Source organism: Furipterus horrens, unplaced genomic scaffold (assembly GCF_987537825.1).
Source record: "Furipterus horrens unplaced genomic scaffold, mFurHor1.1.pri manual_scaffold_2, whole genome shotgun sequence".
In the NCBI taxonomy this organism is placed as follows: Eukaryota; Metazoa; Chordata; class Mammalia; order Chiroptera; family Furipteridae; genus Furipterus; species Furipterus horrens.
Window position 1 is genome coordinate 169,600,790 of NW_028327172.1, and position 9,767 is coordinate 169,610,556.

The window sequence follows — 9,767 nt, forward strand, 5'->3', positions numbered from 1 at the left end:
AAAAGTAAATACTGCTTTCAATATTATTTTGTATTAGTTTCAGGTATATAGCATAGTGGTTAGACAATTATGTACTTTACAAAATGGTCCCCCTTGTATTTTAACTACCCATTTGACACCATACACAGCTATTACAATATTATTGACTGTATCCCCTATGCTACACTTTACATTCCTGTGACTGCTTTGTAAATGCCTTTTTGTACTTCTTAATCCCTTCACCTTTTTCATCCAGTCTCCCAACCCCCTTCTCTCTGGCAAACATCAGTCTGTTTTCTGTATCTATGAGTGTTCCTATTTTGTTTGTTTATGTTGTTCTTTAGATTCCACTGTAATTGAAAATTCACTTTTTTAATTAAAAAAATTTTGAGTAAATGCTGCATGATTCAAACCTTAGTTCTACCAGGAAAGTCATACCTTAGTTAGTGACTGCTGTAAACTAACAGAGATATCCTACCACAAGAATAACTACATCATCTAGAGAGAAAATATTATTTGTTGTACCTAGAAGATAAGCTGAAACTTGGCCAGAGAGCTGACTGTATGTGTGAAATGTTAGCTGATGGGAAAAATCCACTTAGACTTGTTAAAATACATTTTTAATCTCCTGTCATCTTTAGAGCAACCTGTAATGTGGATGGTTTAGATATTATGCGCATTTGAAGATAAGACAACTGAAGCATAAACAGGCCGAAGAATTTGTCCAAGATCACAGAGCAAGTGAGAAACAGAACAATATACTGTTATCTCTAGATTCCCAGCCCATCTCATCATCCCATCAGGTGTTAGGAAAACAAATTATTGCATGATATAAAATGCATCCAGACAGAAGCTCTTCTCAGCTCTCCCAAGAAGGAAGACTGTTAAGTGTTCACCACCCACTTTGGCCTTTGCTCAGGCTGGATATGAAGGGTTAATTCAAAGTATGTAACCAGTATTATCACTAGGCACTGTGAGCTAAGGGAATCTTGTGGGAGCTCAGTCTAAACTAAGAAAGGGAAAACACTGTTCTTCTCTCCCATATTTTCCAAGGAGTATTATCATACATCAGCTTAGGGGATTCCCAGTCTACAGAAATCACTGAACTACTCCTGTTGCTTTTTAGGAACTTTCTTCTAAGCACATTAGTTTCTCGGAAAGCATTTTTTTTTCCTTGGGTCTATAACAAGTCTGTCGGGGCAGATTATTTCTTTTGGCTTGATACCGTATTTAGAGATCAAAGATTAACCAACAGCATTGGAAACTGAAACTAAAAGTAGGATACTTCCTTATCTCCTGTTTTCTTTCAAAAGTAGACTCAGATCAGTGAATACTAAGAAAGTGAATATGTCAAAAAACCTTGCAAAAATTAAGAGAAATATAAATTTGAAAAGTTATAATTTAGATTTTTATTTTAATGATTCATGTAGTGTTGGCTGTGGGTGTAACCTGTAATAGTTGGCTTCTATTGTCTCTAAATTTTGAGTTTTTTCTGAATTCTTCTCCACATTGATCGCACTTACAAAGTTTCTCCCTGAGCAGATTCCCATTCAAAACAAGAAGAGAAGTGTCCTTTGTTTTAATTCTATGCTCACCAGGCAACATTCTAATTACTAATCCAACTTTCCAGGTACTCTGGACCCAATCATCCCAGTCACTGAGAGGTGCTCATTATAAATGAATAATTATCTTTTAAATTTGCATATTTGTCCCTTGTGAATTTGGTTAGTGATAGGTAACAGAATTAATAACCCAGAACAAAAAAAACAAGAAGGGACAAAAAAGAACAGAATGACCACAAGAACAAAAAAGAAAAGCAGTTACAGAACAGTGAAAATGGACAAAACACATTCCAGGAGCAGAAAGAATACAGGGCAGGGGGTGACTCTCGTGGTGAAACCCGCTAGCCAATAAGGGAACCACAACTCACTGAAATATAGAAAGTAACCAACAGAAACTTATACAACATACACTTCTCCCTAGTGAGGTTTGTTACTTTAAAAACCAGACCCGAGCCCCTTTCGGGTGGGAATTGGTCCTGATCTGGCTAATTCTCCCTCTTGCTGGGGAGCCTCCCCAATAAATCAATTGCTTTGCTATAAGCTCACTGCCTTCTCCTGATTTCCTGGTGACTCTGGACTCACAGAAACATGTATAAAACATGAGAGAGAGGAATAGAGAGAATGGGGCAGAAGGACTATTTGAAGATATAATTTTATTAAAACAATTAATACGCACATCCAGGAAACTCAACAAATTCCATTGACTAGACACATCATAGTCACTGTCAAAAGACAAAGACAAAGAGAAAATCCTGAAAGCAGCAAGAGAAAAGTGCCATCACTTACAAAGGATCCTCAAAAATATTAATACGTAAGTTCTCGCCAGAAGGCAGTGGAAGAGGTACTAAAATACTGTCACCAAGAATTCTGTATCATACAAAATGACCCTTCAAAATGAAGATCACTGTTGCACAACTCTGTAAATATATGAAAAACTATTAAGCTGTGTATTTAAAAGGGTGAATTACATAGTATGTAAATTATATCTCAATAAAGCTGTCATTTTTTTAATTTCAGATAAAAAAAATTTCACTGAGAGAATGTCACTAAACCTGCACTACAAGAAATATGAAAAGGAAGTCCTGCAGGTTTAAATGAAAGGACAATAGACAGTAACTCAAACCCACAAGAAGCCAAGAGCATCAGGAAGGACAACTACATGAGTAAATATAAAAGATGGTATAATTGTGTCTTTTCTATCTGATTTAAAAGACAACTATATAAAGTAATAATTATAAAACTGTACTGATGGGTTTATAATGAATAAAGATTTAACTTGTATGATAATAGTACAAATGAGGGGAGGAAGAGAGCTATATTAGAACAACGTTTTTGTATGCTATTGAAATTAAATTGATATTTAATTAAAGTGTATTGTTTTAAATAAAGATGTTAATTATAATCCCCAGGTAATCACCAAGAAAATAACCCCAAAAATATATAGTAAAAGAAATGACAAAAATAGTCCCGACTGGGTGGCTCAGTTGGTTGGAGCGTTGCCCCATATACCGAAAGGCTGCAGGTTCAACTCCTGGTCAAGGCACTTACCTAGTTTGTGGGTTCCATTCCCAGTCAGGGCATGTATGGGAAGCAACCATCAATGTTTCTCTCTCACAGTGATTTCTCTCTCTCTCTCTCTCTCTCTCTCTCTCTCTCTCTCTCTCTCTCTCTATTATCTCTCTTCTCTCTCTCTCCACCTCTTCCCTGCCTCCCTCCCTCCCTTCCTCCTTCTCTCTAATCAATAAACATATCCTCAGGTGAGGATTAAAAAAAAGAAGAAGAAAAAAATATATATCATACTAACAGTAACTAAAAGATAGTTGGAGTAGGTACACTAATAAACAAATACTGTTAGTAGAGACAAAGAAGTACATTTTATAATGATTCAGCAAGCTACAGCAATTAACAAAAAGAATATCAAAAAAATTTAGAAGGCGTATATATTTCTGATAAAAGAATAGTTTAGGCTACATATAAATAACAATCATTTATTTATAAATAAAACCTAGGAGTCGTCTAGTAGCAGAAATAAGATGTAATACCTTAAAAATTACAATAAAACCATCTCTTAAAATAAAAGACCACTAATTTAGATATTTTAACAGAATTATAATACAAATTTAGGAAGAAATATGTAAATGTATTTCCCCAATCACAAAAATTCCAGGATACACAATGCTTGATAAATTTTAAAATGAATCCAACTGACCATGGTCTTAGACTAGAAAACTACCTTTTAAAAAATACTGTAAGTGAATAAATGTATATCTATGTGAGTTTACTGGCTAACGTGTATATCTATATACATATGTGTATGACATATATATCACAGCATTTTTGTTTTAGTATGAAATTTAGTGTAAGATCCATTTTAAAGTTTTGCTAGGGGTTTATAACCAATACACCACACTAACCTCAATGATGGCTTCAGCCAATTAAGACAGAATGGAAATCAGAAGTTCAAATCAAGAACAATGTTCTCTCTGGAGAGACAGCATAACAAAGTTGTTAAGGACAGGGACTCTAGAGTTTCTGGGATAAATGAACCATTATTTAAGGTTTAAATAAATCAATATTCATAAAGCACTTCAGATAATGCCTGGCACATAGTTAACGCTATGTAATGTTTAATAAAAATCAACTAAATGAATTAAAAAATTTATCATTAATAATAGGTATTTAGTCCACTTAGCAGGTATCTGCCTCAACTCCCGTCTTTGCTTACATAGACAACATCCTAGCTGAGAATTTAGATACTAACAAAAGCAAAATTATCACCATGTATCTTTTTTATTGTTTAATGTTGAACTATTGAGAGCCTCTTACATCCATAATGTCAGACATTTCTCTGAAAATTTTTGACATTTTTACTCACTCCAATTTTTTTAAATGAGGTGTTTTTAAAGATTTTATTTATTTTTAGAGAGAGGAGAAAGGAGGGAGAAAGAGGGGGAGAAAAACATCAATGTGAGAGAGAAACATTGATTGGTTGCCTTTTGTACCTACCCCAACTGGGGATCAGACCTGCAACCCAGACATGTGCCCTGACCAGGAATTGAACAGGAGATGTTTTACTTTGTGGGATGATGCCCAACTAACTGAGCCACACTGGTCAGGGCTCACAGTTCAATTTTTATTCTACTCTAACAGCTACTGGGAGGACTCCTCCATGTCACTTTTTCATAAGCCTTTCCCTCGTAAGAAGAAAGCCTCTTTTCTGGTGAAGGTCTCCTGGGTTTTCTCCATCCCTGACTCATTTCCCTGCCTTTTGTCTTTCCAGTTTCCCACAGCTTAAGTCTGCTGACTTGATAGCTTAGTTCTGTTCCAGTCCCTGGAACAACTGACCTGGAATTCAGCACTCCAGCAATTTCTTCCTGCCCCAGGCAGTGATTCATTCACTATTCAGAGCTCCTGCATTTGAGGTTCCAAGTCTTATGTGTGCCCAGTTTGCAGATATGGGCTTTTATCTTGGCCTCTGTGCCAAATTTTGGGCCAGAACCTGACAGATACACTAGCCTAACCCTACAGTAGCCTAAACCTTGCCTTTCCCTGGCTTATCTCTACATTATTGTGGCCTGGCTAAGTATGAAAAGATCTCGCAGATATTTGCCTTCATACTTGGAACGTATTTGCAAAATATTTCCCATTGCAGGGTGATGTTTACATTTAGATCAGTATTTCATCTCAGATCCCCTGTTACCAATCCCTTATAAAGAACACAATCAAACTTAGATACTAATAAATTTTTTTAAAAAAGAAACTTAAATACTGCGGACAGTCATTAAGGCCCAACACGTTGTATTATATAGGTATCACCTACTTCCTACTGATATCATCTGCTGGGTTTCATCAGCCAAGTATTAGTGCTAAGATAAGACACCAAGTTTTGTTGCTATCTGTCTTCCAGTTGCAATTGTGCTAACTTCAGTTGTCACTGTTATCAGTTCAATGGCTAACACTTTTTTCCTCTTGCTTTGCACTTGACAGTTTTCTTGGAGCTGTACCCACCTTAAACCAACCTCTGTTTCCATCCTGTTCTCCCAGAACTCTCCACTCATGCTCCTCTTTTAAATGTATTTCTTCAAAAAATATCCTTTGTTTTTTCAATAGCCCCATTAGAGCTATGAATCCTTTTCTTACTCTATTCTTTTTTTTTTAAACAAATTTATTTATTTGTCTGTTTATTTTATTTTTAGAGAGAGGGGAAAGGAGAAAGAGAGGGAGAGAAACATCACTGTGTGGTTGCCTCTCACTGGCGCCCCCAACTGGGGACCTGATGTGCAACCTAGTAATGTGCCCTGACTTGGAATCAAACCAGCGACACTTGGCTCGCAGGCCGACACTCAATCCACTGAGCCAAAGCAGCCGGGGCTCTTACTCTATTCTTGATGTTATGATGTTTTTATTCAAGGACTCACTGTAAAACATAAACTTTTTACTAACACACCAGAAATCAGATATCCAAATTAGTATTGTTTTCCCTCAAAATGGTTATATTGGAGGTTATTCGTGTATTCTAATGATGTTGTAAGTGGCTAAAACATTCTGGAATTCTTTGAAACTTACCAGTTCCATATCTTTAACCTTCCCCAAGAAGACCAAACCTATTAATTTATAGTATTTGATTAAAGGGCAATGCCTGGCTAAATTACTGTTTCCAAAAATTAGATTTAACTACAAAAGGTGAAAAATTGCTATTACTGAGGAATTTTAAAAAACTGCTTAGAGACATTTTTAAAAATTACTTAGCCTCTGAAAATAATTACAGAAATTTAAAATAAATGTTGAAAAAAATCATAGTTAGAATAAATGGAAGGCAACTTCTGTATGACCTAACACAATTATCTGACCTCTAAGATTGTTCTTCTATATATGAGATGAAGATAACTTCTTACACGGTTATGATAGGAATAAAATGAGAAAATAAATGACATCTCTGAAACCCATAAAGTGAATAAATGTAAGACATTCCTAATAATGCCTTACTGCTGCAAATTAAGATTAATTCAAAACACAATATTAAGATATACTCATTGAAAAACTATATTTAGGGCTTTTGACTTGAGAATTAAGTTGATATTTTATTTTTTAGGAGGTTAAAGATGAGAATCAAAAACCTATTAAAATTATTTCTATATGTAATGAAGTCCTGTTTTTCAAGAAATAGTTCATGGTTTGGAAAGTGAAACTTAACTCCCTCTTATCAGAAAAAAAAAAAAAAAAAAAAGGAGTGGGAAATGCCATAACTCAAAATCCACAATAAAAGCAAATAATACGTTCAATTCTGCAACATGGGACTTCCCCAAGCAACAGACAAGCAGGCTTTGCTGAGTCGACTGTAATGTTATCCAATCAGAGATAGAGAGGAAAAGTGCCTTCACAAATAAATACCGCATCCTAGCCCCACGTTTTCTCAGACATTCCTCAACTGCTTAGACATTCTGAGCCTACTGCAGGGGAACCTCCAGTCCCAGCACCATGAACCAAAGTGCTCTTCTTGTCTTCTGCCTTATCCTTCTGACTCTGAGTGGAGCTCAAGGTAAGTTCAGAAATAGAACTGGGTATAAATTCTACAAATACAGAAACAGGGTATTTGCAAAAGTTGTACAGCCTGCTTATGAATGAATGGTAAGTGAGCAGAGTTTCCCTCTTGTTACAGAGTTTATAGTAAGAGAAGCAAGTGGAATAAATGAGAGAAGGAGGAGGTGGGAGCAGAAGAGGGAAGGGAAAAGGGGGGATAGACAGAAAATGTAAAAGAATGAGAAGAGAGAAGACACAAGTACCCCCTTAGTTTACTTAGCTTAATTAACCATATGAACTGTGCTCAAAGGTATGACCTCGAGATCAACAAGTTGTAATTGCATTCTTTCAGATAATCAACTAAATAATCATTCAGAACTGTTTTATAATGGAATCATCAGATTAAGTGACTATGTGATGACAGAGGAATGTAGGTTCTGCTAAGCACCACCTAATCCACATTAAATGCCTAAAGTGAAAACTGAGCTAACCTTCCCTGTTGTACCTGTCTTTTTCTGCAGGAATACCTCTTTCTAGACCTATACGCTGTGCCTGCATCAAGATTAGTGACCAATCTGTTCATCCAAGTTCCTTAGAAAAACTTGAAATGATTCCTGCAAGTCATTCTTGTCCACAAGTTCAGATCATGTGAGTAGAATACCATCTGATGATTATCTTCCTGGCTGTAATCATATAAAGATATTTATTCATCATAAAAGATCAGTAAAGTGTTTGTGATGATTCTAAAATTTCTGTATAGCAAAGGGAAGCATGTAGAGTGAAACTTAAGTGCCTAACTTAAAAACTGTATATTCCATCAGTTTACTGACCCAACATTGTTTTAAATGTTTTCATTCCTATTTACTTCTATAGTGCGACAATGAAAAAGAATGGGGAGAAAATGTGTCTGAGTCCAGAGTCTAAGATCGTCAGGAATATACTGAGAGCAATTAAAAATAAAAGGTAGGTTTGCTGTTGCTTGCAGAAAAACTTCTGTTTAAGAAATGTCAATCTTGGGAATTTAGAAATATTTGCATTGAGTTTCCTTTGTGGGACCTTTGGCTTAAAAGTGTGTTACCACCATGCCCTCTCCTCTACCTCCAGTTATTTAGATACCACCATCTCTGTGGTGTCAAAAGTTACCCTGACTATATGTCTCAAAGTCACTTCATCCTTGAGACAGAGCTATAACTATCCAAGCAAAGCTGCCAAACTTGCCCCAAGCCTTTCCTGGCCTTAAGAAAGCAGCACCTGTAACCTACAATGATTGTGTAGCAGCAGGAAAGCTCACCACACATTTCATCTGGGAACATGAGGTTGTTTATGAACTCAGTTAAGTTTCAAGTAGCACCCAGACTGAAGCTAAAGTTGATTGTTTCACTTTTACACCTTCTTTCTCTTCTTACAGGTCTTCTCAAACACAGAGAGAAGCATAATCACTGCACTGCTGATAAGGATGGACCATCATTTCCTCACGAAGAGTGTATGTCAAGCCCAAGTTCTCTCTGGATTGCAGTTCTCCTAATAGGTGACCAACCACAGTCACCACATTTGCTGCTATTACTCCTGCAGGGAAGTGGATAGTTCATCACCCTGAGCTGTTCCAGTAGTAACTCTGCCCTGGTTCTATATATAAGCTATTCTCAGGTGCTACATTCTTAGTGAATGTGCCAAGCCCTAGCCCTCCTTCCCTCACCTTTCCAACCTTCTAAAGGATATTAAGAGATCCTTTCACCTCTGGGCTTACCAGAGTTCTTAGAATCTCAAATAACTAAAAGAAATGCAATCAAAATAATACAATCTGCTTTTTAAAGACAGATCTTCATTCTATGGGCTTCTACTGCCATTCTCCCAAGGGGCTCAGATTCTTCTAGTGGTTACACACACACACACACACACACACACACACACACACACACACGGAAGCTAGAAATGTCTGGAAATGTATGTGAAAACAGTATTATTTAATGAAAGACTATGCAAAGTATTATTCTTAGATGTATGTGTTTCTTACATTGTTTTCAGTAAATATGAAACAACTTGTGTAAATAAGTACTACACATGAATAAGTGATGGAAGAAATTTTAAAATCTAGGTATTTTCTCTGCATGTCATGTAAAACAAATATGCTCAATGTTTTTCAAAATAAAAAATGGTGAGCCCTCCTGGAAATATTAAGAAAGATTATTTAACTGTTGATAAAGCAAGAAGGCAATAAAGTGATTGCAACTATGATGACATGTCTGGTGGGTCATTTGACTGGGATATTTATTTCATTAGAAGCTTAAACTGGAGAATTCATAACTTTGATAAGCTGGAATGGGTAGAGGACAAATGAGTTTGAAAATCACCATGTTCCTTCTAACCATACTCTCCTGAGAGGCCCATCATACAAGATTCCTTCAGGACTGCTGTGGTGTAACTGATGTGTCCTGAGCTTCAGACCCTTATAGCCAACATTCTATGAGACATCTCCACCTGGATATCCCATCAAACTCCAAAATATCTTAAGTTAATTCCCCTCTCCCCCAGATCTATTTCTCCTACTCTATTGTATGTCCTAATTTAACAGACCCACTATCCTCTCTTGCCCAAACCAGACACCAGGGAATAATTTTCTATACTCCTTCTTCTCCCTCACTTCCCATATCCAATTAATTACCAAAAAGATATTTAAAATACATTTAGTTGGCAAATTATTAGTAT

At 36.2% G+C, this 9,767-nt stretch overlaps 1 protein-coding gene across 1 annotated transcript; it reads left to right on the top strand.

Moving 5' to 3' along the window:
- Window positions 1-6,967: 6,967 nt before the first annotated feature.
- CXCL10 (C-X-C motif chemokine ligand 10) lies at window positions 6,968-9,296 on the top strand. The gene is made up of 4 exons (XM_090268100.1): window positions 6,968-7,080; window positions 7,583-7,709; window positions 7,935-8,024; window positions 8,470-9,296. The coding sequence occupies exons 1-4, from the start codon at window positions 7,020-7,022 to the stop codon at window positions 8,495-8,497; spliced, it is 306 nt and encodes a 101-aa protein (XP_090124226.1). The 5' UTR covers window positions 6,968-7,019; the 3' UTR covers window positions 8,498-9,296.
- Window positions 9,297-9,767: the final 471 nt, after the last annotated feature.